We start from the raw sequence: 25317 nt of genomic DNA on the forward strand, positions 1-25317 counted from the left end.
ACTTGGGAGTCCAGGAGGGGGGTGTGATGGAGGAGACAGGGTGCTTGGAAATAGAGGGACAAGCTGAGATTCCCCTGTTTTGACAGCGAGTCAAATCTTCTCCTCTCACTCGCTGTTACAATCTAAAAAGAATGCAGCTGTGTGGGCCTCCAGCCACATCATTCATTTACATTGTTCTGTGAAAAGGAAAATGACAAGTAACGACGGCCTTTGCAGTTGTTGACTTGTCATTCTCAATTAACTATCAGGGCGCTGTTGATTGCTCTAGGTGGTTCGGAGGTACGGATAGACAGTCTGCAGGACCATGACATTACACCCACGATCTGCTGTTAGTGGGTGCAATGCTTTACAGGTTCCTAGCAAAAAATTAATAAATGCATATTTCTGTAGCTGCAAAAAAAAATGTGCAATTATTGTTTATGTTTGTAAATGTGAACGTATCCTTTAAAAATCTGTGTAGCTCTAGTGTGTTGATGGAAAAACATGACAATAAGTGTTTGTGTCAAATATGCATGGAATACGTTTAAATGTATGTGGTTTTAAATAAGTATTTTTTTTTCTTGGTGTTTGCACTCCCATATATGATTAGGAATTATAGCAGCTTTGCTGCATAGTCAATTATCAAATTGCACCATGGCCACAGTCAAACATTGCTCCCACATAGTTTTGTAATACAATGCAAACATGCACTTTTTTTTTTTTAGACAAAACTACAAGTGTATATGCCACAAGACGCTTTGTCACAGTCCAGAGAACACACAAGCAAATCAGGTAAAAAAAAAGTGGCTCTCCTATTTTAAGCTAGCATATTGCATATCTGCACATATGAATTTGTTTACAATATTTTATTGATTGCTTGATAACATTTTTTTTTTAGGATGAAATTGCATTACACAGTGTTATGCTGCTTTACATTTTTTTCTTTGGCTTCTGGTGGTAAGTAACACAAATACACATGTATTCACACAGTTCAAGACATTTAAAAACTAACAGTAGATTAAGACAAAAAATATATTTTAATTCATTGTCAATTAATGACATATATACATATTAAAAAAAAATACAAAACTAATCATAAAGTTGCAATATTTGTGACCATGTGTGGTTATTATGTAAATATATTTGTTCATTGGTTCCTATTTTTATATATTGTATTAAGGAAGGAAGCATAGTGTAAAAGTGCAATTGAATACTGATGTAAGCTGCTGTGTTCTTTCCTCTTCATTGCACGTACTGTATAGTGTTTTCTTTTCTGCATTTTATATTCCTGTTTCTTTTTGATATGTTGGATAGACATCTTTATCAGCATACAGCTGTACAATACGTTAGCACTGATGATAGAGAAAATAATATTTCAGAAATAATAATAGCTGTGCCTTGGAAATAGGTTGTACGCTTGAATAGACAGCATATTTCACAGAGACTTGTGTGAAAAAGCTGGTGTTTTTTTCTGGGTGTGGACAGTTATTAAAAATAAGCCCTGTTACCTTACGTTCACACCTATGCACTTTTTTGTGCGTTTTCCATTTTTTAGAAATGCACTACAGTTCATTTAGCATAGTTTCCCATGGTATACAGTCACATCTATGTGTTTTTCAGTTGGTGCGTTTTTGGAAAGGGTCGGGGACTTCCTTTCCCCCTGCAAATTGCATTTTGCGTGTAATAGACCTCAACGGAGTTGCACCAGAAACGCAAGTGTTGCGTTTCTAATGCAGTTTTTTTATGCGTTTTGTGTGTTTTTGTTTTCCCCTTTAAAAAAACACTGTATATAGCTGGTTGCTAGGGAGTGGGCCAGGAAGCTGGCCATCGCATCCTTAACAACCGATGAGTCCTCAGCTGACAGCGGGGTTTCCCACTGACAGCTGAATGTACAGTGCCTTGAAAAAGTATTCATACCCTTTGACATTTTCCACATTTTGTCATGTTACAGCCAAAAACATAAATTTATTTTATTGGGATTTTATGTGATAGACCAACACAAAGTGGCACATAATTGTGAAGTGGAAGGAAAATGGTAAAAGGTTTTCAAATTTTTGTACAAATAAATATCTGAAACGTGTGACGTGCATTTGTAATCAGTCCCCTTTACTCTGATACCCCTAACTAAAATCTGGTGGAACCAATTGCCTTCAGAAGTCACCTAATTAGTATATAGAGTCCACCTGTGTGTAATTTAATCTCAGTATAAATATAGCTGGTTCTGTGAAGCCCTCAGAGGTTTATTAGAGAACCTTAGTGAACAAAGAGCATCATGAAGGCCAAGGAACACACCAGACAGGTCAGGGATAAAATTGTGGAGAAGTTTAAAGCAGGGTTAGGTTATAAAAAAATATCCCAAGCTTTGAACATTTCATGGAGCACTGTTCAATCCATCATCCGAAAATGCAAAGAGTGGGGCACAACTGCAAACCTAACAAGACATGGCAATCCACCTAAACTGACAGGCCGGGCAAGAAGAGCATTCACCAGAGAAGTAGCCAAGAGGCCCATGGTAACTCTGGAGAAGCTGCAGAGATCCACAGCTCAGGTAGGAGAATCTGTCCACAGGACAACTTTTAGTCGTGCACTCCACAAATCTGGCCTTTATGGAAGAGTGGCAAGAAGAAAGACATTGTTGAAAGAAAGACATAAGAAGTCCTGTTTGCAGTTTGCAAGAAGCCATGTGGGAGACACAGCAAACATGTGGAAGAAGGTGCTCTGGTCAGATGAGACCAAAATTGAACTTTTTGGCCTAAAAGCAAACACTATGTTTGGCGAAAACTAACACTGCACGTCACCTTGAACACACCATCCCCACCGTGAAACATGGTGGTGGCAGCATCATGTTGTGGGGATGCTTTACTTCAGCAAGGACAGTGAAGCTGCTAAGAGTTGATGGGGAGATGGATGGAGCCAAATACAGGGCAATCTTAGAAAAAAACCTGTAATGCCCTGTACACACGGTCGGACATTGATCGGACATTCCGACAACAAAATCCATGGATTTTTTCCGACAGATGTTGGCTCAAACTTGTCTTGCATACACACGGTCACACAAAGTTGTCGGAAAATCCGATTGCTCTGAACGCGGTGACGTAAAACATGTACGTCGGGACTATAAACGGGGCAGTAGCCAATAGCTTTCGTCTCTTAATTTATTCTGAGCATGTGTGGCACTTTGTACGTCGGATTTGTGTACACACGATCGGAATTTCTGACACTGGATTTTATTGTCGGAAAATGTTATAGCAAGCTCTCAAACTTTGTGTTTCGGAAATTCTGATGGAAAATGTGTGATGGAGCCCACACACGGTCGGAATTTCCCGACAACAAGGTCCTATCACACATTTTCCACAAAGTTTGAGAGCTTGCTACAAAATTTTCCAACAACAAAATCCATTGTCGGAAATTCCGATCGTGTGTACACAAATCCAACGCACAAAGTGCCACGCATGCTCAGAATAAGAGACAAAAGCTATTGGCTACTGCCCTGTTTATAGTTCTGACGTACATGTTTTACCTCACCGCGTTCAGAACGATCAGATTTACCGACAACTTTGTGTGACCGTGTGTATGCAAGACAAGTTTGAGCCAACAACCGTCGGAAAAAATCCATGGATTTTGTTGTCGGAATGTTCGATCAATGTCCGACCGTGTGTACAGGGCATTAAAGTCTGCAAAAGACTTGAGACTGGGGCAGAGGTTTAATTTCCAGCAGGACAACAACCCTAAACATACAGCCAGAGCTACAATGTTATGGTTTAGATCAAAACATATTCATGTGTTAGAATGGCCCAGTGAAAGTCCAGACCTAAATTCAATTGAGAATCTTTGGGAAGACTTGAAAATTGCTGTTCAAAGACGCTCTCCATCTAATCTGACAGAGCTTAAGCTATTTTTCAAAAAAGAATGGGCACAAATTTCACTCTCTAGATCAGGGATCCTCAAACTATGACCCTCCAGCTGTTACGGAATTACGCATCCCATGAGGCATTGTAAAACTCTGACATTCACAGACATGACTAGTCATGATGGGAATTGTAGTTTCTGAACAACTGGAGGGCCATAGTTTGAAGACCCCTGCTCTAGATGTACAAAGCTTGTAAAGACATACCCAAAAAGACTTGCAGCTCTAATTGCAGTGAAAGGTAGTTATACAAAGTACTGAATACAAGGGGGGCTGAATACAAATGCACGCCACACTTTTCACATATTTATTTGTAAAAAAATGTTAAAAACCATTTACCATTTTCCTTCCACTTCATAATTATGTGCCGGTCTATCACATAAAATTCCAATAAAATACATTTACGTTTTGGGTTGTAACATGACAAAATGTGGAAAATTTCAAGTGGTATGAATACTTTTTCAAGGCACTGTATAAAAAAAAATTGACGGCTAAAAATTTTTTGAAAAAAACAGCGTGGGGACCCCCCAAATCAATACCAAGCACTTTATGTCTGGTATAGATTTGGAGGAGAACCCCACGCCAAAATTTTAAAAAGTGGCGTCCCCCTCAAAATTCATACCAGACCCTTATCTGAGCATGCAGCCCGGCAGGACAGGAAAGGGAGGGGACGAGCAAGCACCCTCCCTCCTGAACCATACCAGGCCACATGCCCTCAAGATGGGTGATGCTTTGGGTCATGGGAGGCTCTGCCCCCATTTATATATTTATATATCATATCAGATTTATATATCATATAAATGAAAAAAAATGATGTTTCTGTCCTGTTGTAGCCCAAACTGTGAACAAAAGTATTAATATTTACTCCATCCCCCACCTGCACCACTGAATTAAGGTGCCTTCAAGAGATAAGCTTGCTAAAGACTCTTTAGCGTCTGGGGTAAATCTGGGAGTTTCTGAAACCCCCACTCTGCACTGTAGTTTTGTCCTCTAAGGATGTAGGGGTCTGTGGATTAAAACACAGAGCATAGTGAGGAACACTCTAGAAGTTCTGATGATGAGGATTTTAGTGTCCCTGCTTGGTAAATTCACAATCTCTATTCGTTCTGGTAACTATTGTCACTAAAACAAAAATTTCAAGATGGCACTAGAACTAGAACTAGACGTCAGAGGAAATCTTCCAAAGGAGATCCCACTTCTGGTGACAACAACGATAGGACTTTGTACAAACTTTCCCGTGGATTTTTAATCCACACAGCATACAGTATCTCACAAAAGTGAGTACACCCCTCACATTTTTGTAAATATTTTATTATATCTTTTCATGTGACAACACTGAAGAAATGACACTTTGCTACAATGTAAAGTAGTGAGTGTACAGCTTGTATAACAGTGTAATTTTGCTGTCCCCTCAAAATAACTCAACACACAGCCATTAATGTCTAAACCGCTGGCAACAAAAGTGAGTACACCCCTAAGTGAAAATGTACAAATTGGGCCCAATTAGCCATTTTCCCTTCCCGGTGTCATGTGACTCGTTAGTGTTACAAGGTCTCAGGTGTGAATGGGGAGCAGGTGTGTTAAATTTGATGTTATCGCTCTCACTCTCTCATACTGATTACTGGAAGTTCAACATGGCACCTCATGGCAAAGAACTCTCTGAGCATCTGAAAAAAAGAATTGTTGCTCTAAATAAAGTTGGCCTAGGCTATAAGAAGATTGCTGAGACCCTGAAACTGAGCTGCAGCACGGTGGCCAAGATCATACAGCAGTTTAACAGGACAGATTCCACTCAGAACAGGCCCCGTCATGAACGCCCAAAGGAGTTGAGTGAACGTGCTCAGCGTCATATCCCGAGGTTGTGTTGGGGAAATAGACATATGAGTGCTGCCAGCATTGCTGCAGAGGTTGAAGGGGTGGGGGGGTCAGCCTGTCAGTGCTCAGACCATACGCCACACAGTGCATCAAATTGGTCTGCATGGCTGTCGTCTCAGAAGGAAGCCTCTTCTAAAGATGATGCACAAGAAAGCCCGCAGTTTGCTTAAGACAATCAGACTAAGGACTTGGATTACTGGAACCATGTCCTGTGGTCTGATGAGACCAAGATAAACTTATTTGGTTCAGATGCTGTCAAGCATGTGTAGCAGCAACCAGGTGAGAGTACAAAGACAAGTGTGTCTTGCCTACAGTCAAGCATGGTGGTGGGAGTGTCATGGTCTGGTGCTGCGTGAGTGCTGCCGGCACTGGGGAGCTACAGTTCATTGAGCCAACATGTACTGTGACAAACTGAAGCAGAGCATGATCCCCTTCCTTCAGAGACTAGGCCACAGGGCAGTATTCCAACATGATAACGACCCCAAACACCTCCAAGATGACCACTGCCTCGCTAAAGAAGCTGAGGGTAAAGGTGATGGGCTGGCCAAGCATGTCTCCAGACCTAAACCCTATTGAGCAGCTGTGGGGCATCCTCAAAAGGAAGGTGGAGCAGCGCAAGGTCTCTAACATCCACCAGCTCCGTGATGTTGTCATGGAGGAGTGGAAGAAGACTCCAGTGGCAACCTGTGAAGCTCTGGTGAACTCCATGCCCAAGAGGGTTAAGGCAGTGCTGGAAAATATTGGTGGCCACACAAAATATTGACACTTTGGGCCCTATTTGGACATTTTCACTTAGGGGTGTACTCACTTTTGTTGCCAGCGGTTTAGACATTAATGGCTGTGTGTTGAGTTATTTTGAGGGGACAGCAAATTTACAGTGTTATACAAGCTGTGTACTTACTACTTTACATTGTAGCAAAGTGTAATTTCTTCAGTGTTGTCACATGAAAAGATATAATAAAATATTTACAAAAATGTGAGGGGTGTACTCACTTTTGTGAGATACTGTATGCTGTGTTAAGGCAGCCAATGCACCAGAAACTGCACCTGACCCATTTTTACCTATGCAGCACAACACAGTTCATGCAACTAAATAAACTGATTGCAAACCACAATCACTTCCCTTAAATGTTTAATGCGTATGTAAATCAATAGACACAAAAAAGGCAGAGCTCCTGAACCCCCTTTTCTTTCTCCTGGAAAAGATTGCAGACCTCACCCACTCAGTCTTGCATGTATATAGTCCATCCAATTAGTCTCAACTTAAAGTGGTTCTAAAGGCAGAAGGATTTGCACCTTAATGCATTAAGGCACAAAACTTTCCATGTGCAGCACCCCCTTATACTTACCTGAGCCCGATGTTGATTCAGCTCTGTGCCTGAGAGCAACATCACTGCTCTCCCTGGGGCGGGGCTAAGCCACCTTCTGTGTGGTAGAGAAGAGGCGGATTGGGGCGGCTTTGTGCAAAACCATTGTACAGAGCAGGTAAGTATACCATGTTTGCTTTAAAAAAGTCCATTTAACTTTCCACTTCCTATATTCTTCTGCATTAGACAAGCTTTCTGTAATATATATTGTCATATAGCACACACCAGTTCCACAGTAAAAATTTCAAGACTGACCACACTCAGCTTGTTTAGATTAGTGCAGTCTCAGCTCACTGTGTTCCAAGCCTCAGCAATGGCTTTCGACCCTGTCCCAGATTCCAGAGTTCCAAGCCTCTCTCTGGATTACTTTTCCAGCTACAGGCATTCTACTGACCAAGATTTTTGGTCAGTTTTTCTCCAGTGTTCCTTCCTCCAGTCTTGCAGTGACCTGCTTCTCCAAAAGATACAGTGTTACACATGTTCCTTAGCCTTTACTCCAGAGCTTACACCTTTCTTAATATCCATGCATTCAGAAGGGGAACAACTCCTCACTGGTAACATCTGATTGGGGTCAGCACTCCAACACAGAATCCAACAGGTTTTGGTCCCTTCCTTCCACAGAAACCACCGTAATGCCACATGTTTTGATGGTCTTCATAATCAGGGGTTAAAGAACCAACCTTTTTTTTTATATATACATGTAAACCAAATCCATTAATCTCTCCCTTAGTGGAAGTGGAAGTCTGGGCTATAGCTAAAATCCCTGCAGCTATAGCCATCAACATTCTAACACTAGCCCTGAAAAGAAAAAATCTGTAAACATGCGGAATATGCAGAAGCTCTAAACCCACGCTGAGCTGTCAGCTGCGGCTTTGCTGTGGAGGCGGTTGCAGAGGACACGTCAGTCAACGGAAGCCCCATAGTAAGTCTATGGGTGATGTCACTTCCCATTAAATTCACAGCCATTGTAGGCTGGGTCCTCTGCAGAGCTTCTGCTACTGGAGATAGGGTTGGATCGTCTGCAGAAAAGGTATGTATACTGATTTGTTTCTTTTCAGGGCTAGATAGGTTAGATATGTTAGTGTTAGAATGTTGGAGGCTATTGATGCAGGGATTTTAGTTTTAGCCTGGACTTCCACTTTAATGGACAGTACTAGTTAACTCCTTTTAAACAGGATAAAACGAGGGTCACTTCCTCTAATGTTAAAACCAGTAGCGCAAACTGCATCACTGCAACTAGACAGCATGGTGGACCAGTGGTTATGTAAACGGTTGGCCCCGCCCCCTCTGATGCCCCGGGAAAGCCATAGGGATGTCCCTGTGCGTCAGAGGGGGGCAGGGTCACCCAGGAACATCACGGTGTGGCACCGCCCTCAGTTATAAAAGAACTGTCAAAGCAAAGACGTGTCATATGGCGGGAGCCTCCGATGGAGGCGGGTTGGTCACGTATTTTTTTTTTTTTCGGTCCATCGGCAGAGCAAGAGAAGAAGAAGACGACTTTGTGGGACATTTTTATTTTTTATTTTTTAATAAAGGTCTTGTCCCAAGCCATGTCTTGTCATTTTTACCATTGTGACACTTTTTTTGTGAAATAGTAGGGGTACCCCGTTACTATTTCACACAGGGGGGAAGCCGGGATCTGGGAGTTCCCTTGTTAAAGGGGGCTTCCAGATTCCGATAAGCCCCCCGCCCGCAGACCCCCACAACCACCAGGCAAGGGTTGTGGGGATGAGGCCCTTGTCCCCATCAACATGGGGACAAGGTGCTTTGGGGGGCTACCTCAAAGCACCCTCCTCATGTTGCGGGCATGTGGCCTGGTACGGTTCAGGAGGGGGGGCTCTCATCCCCCCTCTTTTCCTGCGACCTGCCAGGTTGCGTGCTCGAATAAGGGTCTAGTATGAATTTTTGGGGGGACCCCCACGCCATTTTTGGCGCAGGGTTCCACTTAAAATCCATAACAGACTTTAACGGTCTGGTATTAATTTTTTTTTTAATTTCGGCGCGGGGTTCCCCTTAATATCCATACCAGACCTGAAGGGCCTGGTATGGAATTTGGGGGGACCCCCATGCAAATTTAAAAAAAAAATTTGGTTTGGGGTTTCCCTTAATGTTCATACCAGACCCAAAGGGACTGATAATGGACTGGGGGGATCCCATGCCATTTTTTTCAATTACTTCTTGTATCTGTATTGCTGGGACCGAGAATTCATTATAGCCGCGAGTAGTTTTAAATGACTTTTTTTCCTTTAGAAATGTCATTTTGCTCTCAGACGGTTCTAAACACAGGAAACATGCACCACTTTACAGGTATACTATTGACACCCCCAGGTATGAAATTTAAAGGAATATTTCACTTTTATTGTTTCACTTTAAGCATTATTAAAGTCACTGCTCCCAAAAAAACGCATGTTTTTAAAACTTTTTTTTGCATTGATACTTTGCATTGATAATGTCCCTTGGGGCAGGACCCAGGTCCCCAAACACTTTTTATGACAATACCATGCATATAAGCCATTTAAAATTAGCACTTTTGATTTCTCTCATAGACTTTTAAAGGGTGTTCTGCGGCTTTCGAATTTGCTGCGAACACCCCAAATTGTTCGCTATTCGGCGAATAGGCGAACACCCGATGTTCAAGTCAAACTTACGTTCGACTCGAACATTGGGCTCATCCCTAATAAACAACCTGAGTGTGGTGTCATGGTCAGAGGTCAGGCTTGGAGACCAGTAGCTGTAGCAGTGAGAAGTCTCCCACCAACCAGCAGGATAAATGGCAGATGATGCAGGCTGACCTCAGGTGCGGGGTCTAAGAACTATCTGGTGTTCACCAGGGATTGTGATGTTGGAGATCGATTTTTACTTTGTGTTACTACCCGATTGTGGTCCCCCAGGGTCCATTAGCAGGTAGGGATCAAGCAGATTCCCTGTCAGTAAACAAACCAAAAGGTCGGCAACAATTGGTTCCAGGTTGGAATCAAGTGGAAGCTGAGTCCAAGAACAAGCCAAAGGTTGGTAACAGGTGGTAGTGGAGATAAAGACAGTTGCAGGTACGCAAAGGAGCAAGATATTGACTGGGAGAGCACAATAATCTGGCAAACAGGAAATGCAGAGATATGGCTTAAATCGGGAAGTTCATGGGAGGAGCAAAGAGTTCAAGGGTCACCAGAAACAAGAGACAAACTTAAACAGTCCAAAGGATCAGAAAGGGAGCATCTTACATGGCTCCGCAAGAAAAGCAACTGCAGCAGACAGACAAAGTTTGTGGGTTCAGATCCTGGTCCTGACATGTGTTTAGTCTTTTAACATTTTTACTGGTATGTGCTATATGACACCAAGGAGGAGATTTACTAAAACTGGTGCACAAATAATCTGCTGCAGCTATGCATAGTAACAAATCAGCTTCTATGTTTTATTGTTAAAGTTTAATTTAACAAGCTGAATTTAAAAGCTAGTTGGTTACAATGCACAACTTCAACAGATTCTGTGTGCACTTGTATTACAGCAAGTTTGTCTAACAGAGAGGAGATTTAAGATATTTGTACTGTATGCATGCAATACTGAGTGGGTGAGACCTGCTATCTTTTCCAGGGGGGAATAAAGGGGATTCAGAAGCTCTGTTTTTGTGTCTGTTAGTATCAATTATGCCCAGAAGATGACGGGAGTTGATCAGCAGCTCTAAATAGGATCTAGCACATTATATATTGTATATTAAAGTATATGTTATGCAAAAACCTTTTTGCTTCATTTTGGGTAAATTGTATTATGGTTAGAATGTCAAAAAAAAGTGAGGTTTTTTATTGTTCTTGGTGTCTCTGCTATGTAGAATAATGCTCAAGCCAAAACAAAAACTGACAGGTACCCTATCAAAAAGAAAAAAAAATGACTAAATGTGTAAATAACTGCAGAAGTTAAACTTGCCTATAAACATTAAATAACCTGGACAAACCTTTTTGGATGGATTTGGGAATGATGGAAACTCTGTGGTGGCAGCATACAACACTTCCAAATAAGTGGCCTCAAGAAAAAAAGAGGATTGAGCAGGTTAAAAAAACGTGCCCAGTTCCATTCATAGATAGATTCTTCATTATGTTTGATAACCTTACGTCTGCAATTATGAACACCTCTAGCCACTTCTTACTGCCCTCTGCTTGGTCACAAATGACCAAACTGTTGATGCCTAAAGCAAATCCTCACTTGATTTTTTTAATCTGTCCAGCCTGAGCTGTTCATTAAATCAATATTATCTCTGAATAGCTATACCCTATAACAAGCCTCTATATTGAAAGTGGAACTATACAGTAACTGTACAAAGTATACTCTTATGCCCCGTACACACGATCGGAAATACAGCCAGCAAAAGACCGATGAGAGATTTTGGTCGGAAAATGCGACTGTGCATATGCTCCATCAGACTTTTGCTGCCGGAATTCCAGCCAGCAAAAGATTGAGAGCATGTTTTCAATTTTTCAGTTGGGAAAAGTTCCTATCCGAAAATGCCATCGTCTGTACAAATTCCGACGCGCAAAATTCCTACGCATGCTCGGAAACAATTTGAGGCATGCTCGGAAGCATTAAACTTCATTTTCTTGGCTCCTCCTAGTGTTGTACGTCACAGCGTTCTTGACGGTCAAAAGTTCAGAGAACTTTTGTGTGACTGTGTGTATGCAAGGCAAGCTTGAGCGGAATTCCGTCGGAAAAACCACCCAAGTTTTTTCCGATGGAAAATCCGCTCGTGTGTACGGGGCATTAGTGTAAAAAATCTTGTACAAAGGTTTTTTTTGTTTTTTTTTTAACTGGCATGTGTTTTCTTTTCTCAACTAGATTGTATAACTGCCTTGAAACAAGATGTATATTACAAAGGAGGAGACCAAGGTTCTGTGTTTGTCCCAGATGTTGAATATTGTCAGATAGTGTGTACCTTCAGTCCACGTTGTGTTATGTTTTCTTACCTAAATGCAAGCTGGCCTAAAGAAAATGAAAGGTAGAGTGCTGCTCTCTCTCTCTTCTTGCACAACATCCTTCAGCACTAAGGCTGGGTTCACACCATTGCGAATTGGATGCGGAATCTGCGCATCCAATTCGCAATAGCAGGAGATTTTGACCGGCTCTCTATGGAGCCAGTTCACATATGACCGCAGCGGCTCCGGCGTGACTTGCACAAAAATGCTGTGCGTCTCTTGGTCAGTTTCAGGTCCGAATTCAGCCAAAAATTCGGGCTGAAATCAGACCTGAAACAGTGAACCAGGACCCCTGCTGTGAGCCACATGCGGCTCATATGTGAACCCAGCCTAATAGGATCTTAGTGTATAAAAATTGAAATGTATTGATAATTCAGCTCACCAGCTAAAATACCAACCAAGGATTGACTGACTTTTTGAACAGAACTGTGTTTTTGATACACAATTTAAAAAACAATGCATTACAAACTTCAAATTATATTATAAATCACAGTACCCCTTCATACCAATAACACTGACTTTCTATTTAATAAAACAGATTTGCATGCTTTTTAAAGGACAGCATTACACTGTCTCTACCAGAAATATCATTAACTGGAGCAGTTTCAGGATATTCTTTGAAACACTGTACAACGAAAATATACAGTAAGGCTTTCTATTTCCTTTTTTATATTCAGCATAGTAAACGGTTTACTCCCTGTTGATAATGCACATACCAGCTCTACAATATTTATTTTTTATTGATATGAAAATATGACAGTCGTTTGTAATTGATTATTGGTGGGGGTTGTGGTTGGGATATAGGAGGAGTTTTCTTCTCACACATTAACCTTTTTTACACAAAATTAGGTAGCTAGCAGTTATGATATTATGGTATTACCCTTATAATATTGGGACTAAGGTAAAGCTTTGAGGTTTTACCAACATCCAGTTACAAAAATGTCTGTTTTGCTGGTAAAACAAATCCACCCCATCAGTATTACATAATTTGACTTGTTTAATTAAGACAAGGGTTCAAATTCTATTTAGGTTAGGAAAAGGTTTTGTTTGTCTTTATTTGTGTTCGGATGATGCTGAATGTTTCTCCCACCTACAGACCATCAATCTATTGACTTTCAAGTTTGCAGCGATTAATGATTAATATTGTAATTGATGTTCAAGATAATATTTAAACAGCTGGTGTCCCTTTTTTTTCTCTATCAAGCTAATAAGCAAGTTACTGACTCGACTGACTGAGAATATGTTAAGTCAGACAAGCATTTAGCCATGCTAAATCTCAGAAAAACTTTATTGTTCCTTTTTTTTATTTTTCAAAGATATTTGCCAGGTAGTAAAGTAAGGATGAGGGTGTAAGTCGGGGTTGCATTAAAATAATAATGCAACTTTAAAATATTGGCCAAGTTTGTTTAACAATTTACTTTTCTCTCAATTACTCTTTCTATCATTCGTCCTCACATAGACCCAGCCTGTTCTTGTTGTTCATCCATATGTATGACAAGTTAATGGTAAAATACTTGGAAGATTAGCTATAAAAAATAAAAAAATTTAAAAAAATAAAGAAAATAACATTTGGAACAAAACTGGAGTTATGCTCATAGGGACCAATCTGATTTCTTAATTTTTTCAAGAGAATAAAAAGGTAAAAAGGGGGGGGCGTGTCTGGCCGGTGAAGAAGATGGCCGCATAGCTGAAAGCTCCTGCTGCCTCACGCTATAGCAACACCAGAGCGACATCCAGGAGAGGTTCCCTGAGCCCTAAATCCACATCCGATCCGACGGCCATCCGATCCAACGGCAGCTATGAATAAACGGCAGAAAAACAATAAGCCGCTCCAGTGCCTCACAGACTTTTATCCCGCGGTGACACCGCAAGATAATCAAGATGGCGCCAGCGCCTGCTCCAATGGAGGGACCCGCTCTCATCCCGGCTGCCAAACTGCGGTGAGTCATGCCCCTGTTGCTCCGGGGGAGATGGGAGAGTTCTCACCCCCTCCACCCCCACTATGCGTAGCCCAGCTAAAACCAGGCGTGCAGGGAGAGAGATGAGTTCTCCCCTGGGCTGCAGCATGTCACCACACAGCTCTCCTTACAGGGCACACACGCAGAACCCTTGATGGACATGTTCCCAGCCACGGACCAGGCCATTTCAGAGAGCACCATGAAAAATATGCTTTTGTCCCTCAGAAGAACCCTCTTTAATGATTTCTCTGATATGTTTACTTCTTTAAACAATACTGTTCAAACTCACACTAATCAAATCCAGCACCTAGAATCTAAAATGGCAGATCTTTATACTGCTCACAATGACCTTGTTGATGCATATACTGATCAGGACTCTGAGGTGCAACGCCTTCAAAACAAATTAGTGGATTTAGAAGACCGCTCGAGGTGGAACAATATTAAGTTCAGAGGAATTCCGGAATCAATACGACCAAATGAACTTACAAATTTTGTTCAACGCCTCATGAAATCCCTCAAACCGTCTCTGACTGATATTGATTTATGCGTCGACAGGGCCCACCGCATACCCAAACCAAAATTTCTTCCTGACACAGCACCCAGAGATACTCTGGAATGCATTCACTACTACCACGTGAAAGAACGAGTCATGGTGACGGCCAAACAAAATCCAGCTGTCCCAGAGGACTGGTATCTCCCTCTATACTGATATATCGCAACAGACCGCATTGAACAGAAAGAAGCTTAATCCACTCACAAAGATTTTGCGCAACAATAGCGTAGTATATAGTTGGGGATTCCCCACAAAGTTACTCGTCACTTGGAACGGTAAACTATTCTCTATACACAGTGTGGAAAAAGGCATACTACTCTTCAAACAATGGAAATTGCTCCCTCCAGATGCACAACCTCCTGTTCAACCCACCCCGGAACATCTGGACACGGAGTGGACCTAATCCGTTCTCCATAATCAGCATTGAGCCTCTCCCTATCATTAATACCTCTTAGTAGCGTGAGACATGAAGACCAAACGTTTAGTTTGTCCTCCTCTCCCAGTACCTAGTGCATCGCACTATTGGTCTACTTACCCCCAAATGACCACAGCAGCCCGAGCTGCCCATTGTACCTGTGTTTAACAGGTGTTTTTTTACACATGTTGCTTTTGTTCCTTTTTTCCTTTTTTTTCTGTGTTTTCTCGCACTCTCTACCCACCTAGTCACCACCTATGATGCTTCCCAAACTACACAAGGACATGGATTTCTGACTGCACTGCTTACCTGGATTGCTGATAATAAGGATTTGCTGCCCTGCGAGACGACTGTGACCTACTGCACCACTGTTACCACAAGCAGATCTACTCTCCGGATTCCCAAGTTTCAGTCGCACAGGTACTTTAATTGTCACCTTCAGTATAACAGTGTATCCTTGTACTGCATTGTCTCAGCAAGTAACCAACTACTGTCATGCCTCTGAAGTTTATGTCTATAAACGCAAAGGGACTCAATAGCCCCTTTAAGCATGCCGTGCTACTAAAGGAAGCTTGTTCCCTTAAAGCGGAAATTATTTTTGCCCAAGAAACCCACTTTGCAGCCCACAAATGTCCTCAATTGAACTTCCAAAACTACTCCCACTTGTATACATCTAACAGCCCCAAAAAAGCATGTGGAGTTTTCATCGCTATCAGGGATTCAGTTTTGTTTCGCCACATCCACACTATTCAAGACCACCAAGGCAGGTATATAATTCTTATCTGCAAACTGAACCAAGCAACCTTTACGCTTGTCAACCTGTACGCCCCTAATACTAAACAATGGAAATTCCTTGCCCCCTTGCTTGCCACTATCTTGGAAGTATTCCAAGGTACCCTCATCATGGGTGGAGATTTCAACACTGTCTTGGATCCCTCTATGGACTCTACTACCCAGGCCAGGAGACCTATACATTCTATAGTCCCCCTGCTCGAGAAATATGAACTGTATGACATATGGAGGTGTTTTCACGGCTCCGAAAAGGACTATACGTTCTTATCAGCTGCACATTCTTCTTATTCCCGCATTGACTTATTCTTTACAGGAAAAAGATCCCTCCAAAATGTTCTGAGCTCAGACATTGGCACAATATCTTGGTCGGACCACACCCAGATTACTTTAGAATTTGATGACAAACTCACCTCCTCCGCTCTGGAGACTAAACACGTCCCTTTTGGAGAACAAGCTACTGTGCCAAACGATCGTGCAGGAACATCAGAATTTCTTTCACTACAATGACACTCCTGATGTCAATAGCTTCACATTGTGGTATACATACAAATTATATATGAGAGGGGTACTGATCAAATTAGCTTCAAATGTTAAAAAACAGAGGACGAAGCAGATTGCAAACTTGCTCAATTCCATAACTTTAAAAGAACGAGATAACAAACTTAAACCAGACCCCCAGCTTTCACAAAACATTATCCGGGACAGACAGCAGTTGAGGAATCTACTTCTTTACAAGCATGTAAACCATCTTAAATTCCTCAAAGCCAACTATTATGGTCTACACAACAGGGCGGGAGCTAGGAAAGTTAAAGCAAAACAGATCAAACAAAGAATAGCTGCCCTTACCCACCCACTTAATCACAACACCGTTATTAATCCTAAAGATATAGCCAATACTTTTGCGGACTATTATCAGTCCCTATATGACCTTCGTAAAAATGTATCTACTCCTCAGCCATCACCAGCACTTATTAATGCGTTTTTACGTAAAGTACAACTCCCTACCCTTACTAGTGATCAACTTGACTCTATATCCCAACCATTTACAACACAAGAAATCTGTTTAGCCATCCACAAACTACCCAACCGTAAGTCTCCAGGTGATGATGGTTTCTCCAATGAGTACTACAAACACTTTTCCAAGGAAACTGCCCCATATCTACAATCAGTCTTCAATCTTGCTTCGTCCTCCAGAACCTTTCCACCTGAAATGTTGAGAGCAGTGATAGTGACATTACCAAAGGCTAACAAGGACCCTACTAACCCTGTCAACTATAGGCCCATATCCCTCCTCAACACAGATGTAAAATTGTTTGCCAAACTCCTAGCTATTAGACTACAGAAAATTCTACCGCACCTCATCCACCCAGATCAGGTGGGCATTGTACCCGGATGTCAAGCCCCGGATGGCACTAGACACCTTATTAACTTGATTTCACAGGCTGGATCCTCTCGAACGCCTTCTCTGCCTCTCTCCTTGGATGTGGAGAAGGCGTTCGACGGGGTCCACTGGGGATACCTTAAGACAGTACTTAATACCTTTGGAATAACAGGATGGATACAAACAGCCATCTTATCCCTTTACTCCACTCCCTTGGCTATTGTACTTACTTCTGGAATTACCTCCAAACCAATACACATTACCAATGGGACAAGGCAAGGATGCCCCTTATCGCCAATAATCTTTACACTTCACATGGAACCATTAGCAGAGATTATTAGATCTAACCATAATATCACAGGCCTCTCTATAGCTGGTAAAGAGCATCAAATAAGCCTATTCGCTGACGATGTCATGCTTATGCTCTCCAATCCCAAGACATCCTTGACCGAGACACAGAAACTATTACACAAATTTAGTGCCATGTCATACTATAAATTGAATGCCACCAAATCCCAAATACTAGGTATCAATGTCCCTGTTCCTATGTTCCTCCTTAACCAAAGAATTCCCTTTTATTTGGTCTCTTCACTCTATACCTTTCTTGGGCACTAAACTGACCCAACACACCTCACAACTTTATAGATATAACTTTAAGCCCTTTTTGGAATCTTTACCCCAACAACTGTCCCTCCTACACACCCAAGATCTGTCAACAGCAGGGAAAATAGTAGCACTAAAAATGATAATTCTCCCTAAACTCCTCTACTTATTCCGCACAACAATAATCCCCCTACCACGCACTTTCCTTTCCTCAGTACAATTTTCAACCAGTACATATGGAACCGCAAACCGCCTAGGTGTTCTCTTACCATTATGTTAAAACATAGAAAGCATGGCGGAATGGGAGCCCCTAATGTAACAGCATACTACAAAGCATGTGTCAAAGATCAGCTTAAATATTGGTGGACCCCTTCCACACATAAATCGTGGTCACTCATGGAGGCCAGCAGTACCCAGCACAGAGACCTCAAGTCAACCCTCATTGCCATTAAATTAGGAGTCCCTGTTTCTACCTCTTCTACTCCTACAGTACATATATCCACTAGATTGTGGTCCAAGCTCCCTACTTCCTTCTTAACTAACTGATCACTCTGTAAAATATCTACCCCGATCTCAGTCCTCCAACATTTCATACCTTGCCTTGACTTGAAACTTTGGAAATCGAACGGCCCTAACCTTTTGAAAGATCTATATCATGACACATCCCTTCACAATTTTGATTATTTGGCCTCTTGATTCCATCTCCCTCCCTTTGCACTCCATTTTCCTTACTTACAAATTCGATCCTTTCTGAAGCAATACCCCCTGCCTTTCTACTTAGAACTACCAGCCTCAATTAATACATTCCTTCAGGACCCTACTATCCCGAATAAAGGAATATCACTATTCTACAATATTTATAATGCCCAAGACTCCTTCTCCAAAACAACTACTATTGTTAAATGGGAAAAAATCCTGGGTAAGACCTTTCCAGATAACTACTGGAAAATAGCATTCTCCACTACCTACTCATCTTCCAGATGTGTAACTCACTGGGAACATTTTCAAAAAGTAGTACACTCCTGGTACCTCACCCCCTACAAACTTTCTAAGTATTACCCTGATCACACAGCCCTATGCTGGAGGAAATGCGGAGACATAGGTACACTGTACCGTATCCTATGGTCATGTAAATCCATGTGATCCTTCTGGAACAAGACCTTCTCCATGATATCAGACATATGTGATCGACATATAGATCCCAGCCCTGAACTTGCTTTACTACACCTAACAATACACGAATTCTCACCTAAGATACGAGTGCATTTATATATAGCTTTCATTCTTATATATAATGACTAACATAGTGTGACTCCCCCCCTCCTCCTACCTACCAGCTTGCAAGGGCACCTTCCTACCCACATAAATACCCGATGTATGCACCTGAGGACGTTTATAGTGACAATATAACCAGGGGTAATTTGTTATGCTGACTCTTCCACCAACCGGTGCATCTTGTTTCCTACACTTATCATATCTATCCCTATTCCTTTATGTTTCTCTCTTTCCTCTCTCCTCTTTTTGTTTGTCTCTACAACACTCTACTAACTACATAAGAAGTGATAACACAGACTGGTGATATGTTGTCTCCACTCTCTAACACAGTTTGATCTCATAGGGGTGTCCGGAAGGGAGTGGACAACACCGTTTACCTTGCATTTTAGCAATTTAAATTTTTCTATCGTTCACTGTATTGCTGCCGGGATCTGTCATTTGTATTCAACTGAATGTTTCAACATACTCCGTAAACTGTTTGGCAGATAATGTTAAAACAGTAGAAATTTCTCCTGCGCTCAGGTGTCCAGGGACTAAATATGTGGTGCGACCACCTTAATAGGGTAATGCCTGACGTCTTGCAGCCCTCCTTAGAACAATGCGTATTCGTAAGCTAAAAAGAAACAAAAAAAGAAGGAGAGCATACCGACCTAGTGCATTACCACTGGTAAACTTTATTACAGCATAAAAACAGCAAAAAATATGCCCGCTCAGGCTCTGAAGAAAGGGGTGCTCCCCCGAAACGCGTTAGCCATCGGCCATTCCTATCGGTCTGACCCTCTTGACAATAAGTCCTGGTGTGTCGATCTGTAGAACAGCGCATTTGCACCCCTGTCAAAGCCGTTTTTGATAGCTCGTTTGTGAGTATATTTTTTGCTGTTTTATGCTGTAATAAAGTTTACCAGTGGTAATGCACTAGGTCGGTGCGTCCTCCTTTTTTTTTTTTTTTTGTTTTGTTTTTTGATTTTTTTTTGTTTCTTTTTGGCAGATAATGTTCACATATGTTTTGTTTGTTTCTTTTTGTTTTTTTTTTTGTTTGTTTCTATGAAAAATTCAATTAAAAAAAATTGAAATGAAAAAAGGTAAAAAGGTTTTCACTATGAGTAACAGTCCACTCTTGCTTCAATTTTTTCATAACTAGTCATCTGTTGAAGATGTACACTTAGATAGGCGAGCACACTGACAGCTAATTTACCCTTCAGTAGCAAATATCAAATGAATTGTGACAATGATGATGAGCCGGTATTAGAAAGAAACAAGTAATCTGCACTAATACACTGAGAGAAAGGCAACAGTTGAGTTGAGTTTGTCAAAGGTTTTCAGATGGAGGTTGAGTATGACTAAGTATGAGGGGAATGAAATTGATTGCACTATGAATTTACTGATTTTGCCTTTGCTGGAATATCACAATGCAAATTTCACAATGCAGATTGCGTAGCCAAAATTTTCTGACATGGTGATCATTAATTTGTCATTGAACAAAGCGACGTCACTAAGCAATGTTGAAAACGCTTCTCATTGACTCCAAGGTATCCACTTCTGCTGAAGTTTTGGCAAAACAAAAGTTTTCAATATTGCTGATCCTTAATGATGACACAGCTCTTGGTGATTAACTGAGGGAAATGGCAAACAGCCACAGGGGAAGATAGATGACTTGAATAGTACAATGGCATATGCTGCCAAATTACATCTGAAAGTCAAATTGATATAAGCTTATCTGACTAAAACTATCTGAGGACCATCTGCATATATCCATGTCAGGTTGGATCTTAGCGGTCAGGTTTAACCTGAATCGATTTGCCCCTTTTCTAATTATTGAGCACAATTAATGCCAAATTGTTAAACAAAATGCATTTTTTTACAGTTTGCAGGGATAAGCTTTTCCCAGAACTTGACATGATGGGGACAAACTACAACATTAGTAAAGCAACAAGTGTGGAGCAATGCAAGGAGCACTGTACCAACAGTATTCATTGTCAGTTCTTTACATATACTACAGAGAAGTTCCACAGTGTGCAGCTACGGTGAGTATTTTAATGTAAAGTATTTTTCTTGCCACCATAAGTTAAAATAAGAAGGCCCTAGTGTCTCTATCCTTTAAACTATATCCATGACTGTTATTTTTAATATATTTATGTAGCACTACTCCCGTAGGAGCTGCTGATGAATGTATAATCCTGTACCCTGCCTATCAACCCCAAGAACAGTCTCAACCCGTCTGTCACACCTGTATGGTAATATTAGTGCGAGACCCAGAGGTAAAGAGAAACACAGTAATGGTACAATACACAGTATATTTACTGTAACCTTGGAACCCGTCACTTCACCAGCTGTAGTATTAGATGGAGTCTCACACAAGTTGTCAATTAACCACTTAGGAAGTTTACTAAAAGGATGTTTAGCACAATAAACACTGTGGTAACTCAGATATAAAGAATGACAGTAGAAAACAGTCAATGTGTACAAGAACTGAGAATTCAATGATCACCATGGAGGGTATATGCAGACAGGTGCTCAGTGGGATAAATGCTCAATATTATAAAACACTAATATTAAGCACTTTTCCACTGCAGCCTCAACGCACACACCAAAGCCAAACATATTACATTCACATAAACAGGATAATGCAGTATAATATTGAATCCCATACTCTAGGGCTCTAGGGCTCCCCCTAGTCTGCAATTCAATGTTCATAAAGTATAGTGACACCCTGATGCTTTGCTGAGGGTGACAAGGATGTTTTATCTTCAGTTATTCTTCAGCTAGCCCTTTGATTTGAACTGCAGTTATTTGTAATCCACATGAGAAAACATAAAGAAACAGACTGTAGAATGATGAGTGTACTGAGAACTATTCCTTTAGTGATGATGAACAGACAACACTCCTGTAGCTCTTCCTTGTGAACTGTAATGGTAATGCAGTACCACCTCTACAGCATGGGTTGTAATAAATCCCAGAGTCTCGCTGTGCACAGCCTATGAATAAGCAGAACCACCTCCGTGGAACTACAAGTCTCACCAGCAAAGAGTATATTCTATTGGTCTGGTCAAGTGCCCGCTCACCACAACAGGCCCAGGTACTGCAGGATTCCTTCCAAACTCCTTTCCTGAGATCTCCATCAGATCCAAAGCCAGCGCCGTCACACCGCACCACTCTTTCAGATGGCTGATGACTGGAATACAGGAAAACTCCAGCTGTCTTGGGTCCTCAGGTCCATCCGCACTCAGATCCAGCTGGCTGTGCTCCGGAACTCCTCAGAGGCCGATCGGTTCCGCTCCACGCCTTACAGGCCGCAGACTCCCGGTCACACTCACAGACCTCACTGCAGGCAGGTATTGAATGGCGTCCCAAGAGACCATAAAATGGCTGCGCTGTCCTTTTTATTCCTTCTCCCAGCATGCAGCGCAGTAACTTTGCCTTGTGGGTCTGTGGCTTGGCATTGTGGGTTTAGTAGTTCCAAAAATTAAGTTAACACATGAGTCCTTTCCTCATTAAACTACATCCCCCACAATGCCTTGTAACTCTGATTCACAAAACTGGTTCAAAAGTCTCAATAGCATTAAAAGGACACTAGAGGGAGCCAGACTCTCATTTAAGAAACAACTTATCACTAACATGATAACTTGGGTAGTAAAACCCCTGCACTACATTTATAAATTATATAAAGTCTTGGATTAAAAGTACCATTTCAGTCTTTGCAGATGACACCAAGCTATGCAGTGGAATAACATCCTTACAGGATTTCTTCAACTTACAAGCTGACTTCAATGCACTGTTTAATTGGACAACTACAGTATGAGCCAAATTAGGTTTAATGTTGATAAATGTAAAGATATGCACTTAGGGGATAAAAATGCATGCATCATACATACTAGGAGGAGTACAACTGATAAAAAGTGGATTAAAGGAGGCGAAGGATCTGGGTGCTCTGATCATCAGCAATGCCAAGCTGCAGCTTCCAAAGCGAGCAAAATCTTTTTTGTATTATGAGATATGGACTGCAAGAAGAGAGAGACATAATTTTGCCCCTGTACAAATCATTAGTAAGACCTCACCTATAATATGCAGCTCACTTTTGGGCACCAGTTCAAAAAAAGCAGCAAAAGGAGCAACTAAACTAGTAAGAGGCATGGAGGAGCTCAGCTATGAGGAAAGATTAGCTGAACTGAATGTATTCTCTCTTGAGGAGATTAAGGAGGGATACGATCAACATGTACAAATACATGAGTGGTCCATATAGTGAACTTGGTATAGAGTTATTAAATTTAAAGTGATTGTAAAGTCTCTTTTTCATCAAACAAGGTTTTATTAAGCAAAGATGATGCATATAAATACATAGTATTACTAGTATATATTTATACATAAAAATGCGTATTAAACAAGGAAAGTATACATTATTATTATAGTCAACATTAGGGGTAATATATGTTAATGTAGAAATAAATGTATACCACTATGAACTACTATCATCATAATGTGTAGTTTTATCTCCCCCCCCCCCGCTGAACATATTTGGTTTAATTGTATTTTATTATAGTACACGTGATATGTATATGCATAATGTGACGCTCTCATATGTGTTATATACCTTTAAGTCTATATGGGATATATTGTATTCAGCACAGACATGACCATTTTGGGAGAACAACATGAACCATACTGTCTTTTGGTTTACACTTTCTCTGTATGTATCTGGAATAGAGTTTTAGTTACAGAGATCCATGTGTTTTATTACTGAGCGAATTTATGATTAAGTGCAAGTTTCAGGTACTTGCAACCATCGATCCCAAATTTTGTTATATTTTGTCGGGCATCCTCTATTAATGTAAATATGTTTTTTGTATGGCAAGGTAGTGTTAACTTCTGTTTTCCACTCCGTCACACTGGGAGGGGATGGTCTCATCCACTTTCTTGCAATAATTTTTCTGACGGAAAATAGAGTCTCATGTAGGAATACCTTGGTAAATTTATCAACTGTGTCTGGAAATATCCCTAGGAGACATTGTTTTGGTTCTAACGCTATTGGGGAGCCCATGGTGTCGTGTAGAAATGTTATGACCTGTTTCCATAATTGTTGAATCTTGGGGCATGTCCATATTAAATGAAAGAACGTACCCGTTTCTTGGCCGCACATCGGGCATAGAGTAGACTGATTACGCTTATATCTGGCTACTCGAATTGGGGTGAGGTATGTTCTATGTGTTATGTAAATCTGAGAGAGTCTGTCCGATAGTTTTGGTGATACTGCTTTGCATGTCTCGAGGGCTTCATCCCACTCCTCATTTTTCATCAGGCCTACCTCTCTCTCCCATCGATTGTAAAGTCTCTTTTAACCACTTCAGCCCCGGACCAATTGGCTGGCCAAAGACCAGAGTACTTTTTGCAATTCGGCACTGCTTCGCTTTAACTGACAATTGCGCGGTCGTGCGACAGGGCTCCCAAACAAAACTGACGTTCTTTTTTTCCCACAAATAGAGCTTTCTTTTGGTGGTATTTGATCACCTCTGCGGTTTTTATTTTTTGTGCTATAAACAAAAAAGAGCGACAATTTTGAAAAAAAAGCAATATTTTTACTTTTTGCAATAATAAATATCCCCAAAAAATGTATAAAAAAACATTTTTTTTTCCTCAGTTTAGGCCGATACGTAAAAAAAATCGCAATAAGCGTTTATTGATTGGTTTGTGCAAAAGTTATAGCGTCTACAAAATAGGAGATAGTTTTATGGCATTTTTATTAATTTTTTTTTTTTTTTACTAGTAATGGTGGTGATCAGCGATTTTTATCGTGACTGCGACATTAGGGAGGACAGATCGGACACTTTTGGTGCTATTCTGGGACCATTCACATTTATATAGCGATCAGTGCGATTGAAAATGCATTGATTACTGTGTAAATGTGACTGGCAATGATGGGGTTAACCACTAGGTGGCGCTGTAGGGGTTAAGTGTGTCCTAGGGAGTGATTCTAACTGTGGGGGGGGGGGCTATGTGTGACACTACACTGATCACCGCTCCCGATTACAGGGAGCAGTGATCAGTGACAGTGTCACTAGGCAGAACAGGGAAATGCTTGTTTAGAATAGCATTTCCCCGTTCTTCTTCTCCGTGAGACGATCGCAGGTATCCCCATGGACATCGAGTCCATGGGACCCGCGATCCTACTCACGGAGCTCACGGTGGGTGTGCATGCGATGGCGCGGCGGCAAATTCAAAGGTACAGGTATGCCCATTTGCGCAGCCGTGCCATTCTGTCG

General features: G+C 41.3%; 1 protein-coding gene across 1 annotated transcript in view; it reads left to right on the top strand.

Annotated features, from left to right (window-relative positions):
* Nucleotides 1-642: 642 nt before the first annotated feature.
* LOC141114200 (plasma kallikrein-like) overlaps nt 643-25317 on the top strand; it is a 228882-nt gene continuing 204207 nt past the window's right edge. The window contains exons 1-5 of the mRNA XM_073607743.1: nt 643-771; nt 878-936; nt 11950-12109; nt 12625-12731; nt 20928-21087. Coding sequence (XP_073463844.1) covers nt 677-771; nt 878-936; nt 11950-12109; nt 12625-12731; nt 20928-21087 — 581 coding nt within the window. The 5' untranslated portion in view covers nt 643-676. The remainder of the gene's footprint in view (nt 772-877; nt 937-11949; nt 12110-12624; nt 12732-20927; nt 21088-25317) is intronic.

The sequence above is a fragment of the Aquarana catesbeiana genome, linkage group LG01 (genome assembly GCF_042186555.1).
Source record: "Aquarana catesbeiana isolate 2022-GZ linkage group LG01, ASM4218655v1, whole genome shotgun sequence".
In the NCBI taxonomy this organism is placed as follows: Eukaryota; Metazoa; Chordata; class Amphibia; order Anura; family Ranidae; genus Aquarana; species Aquarana catesbeiana.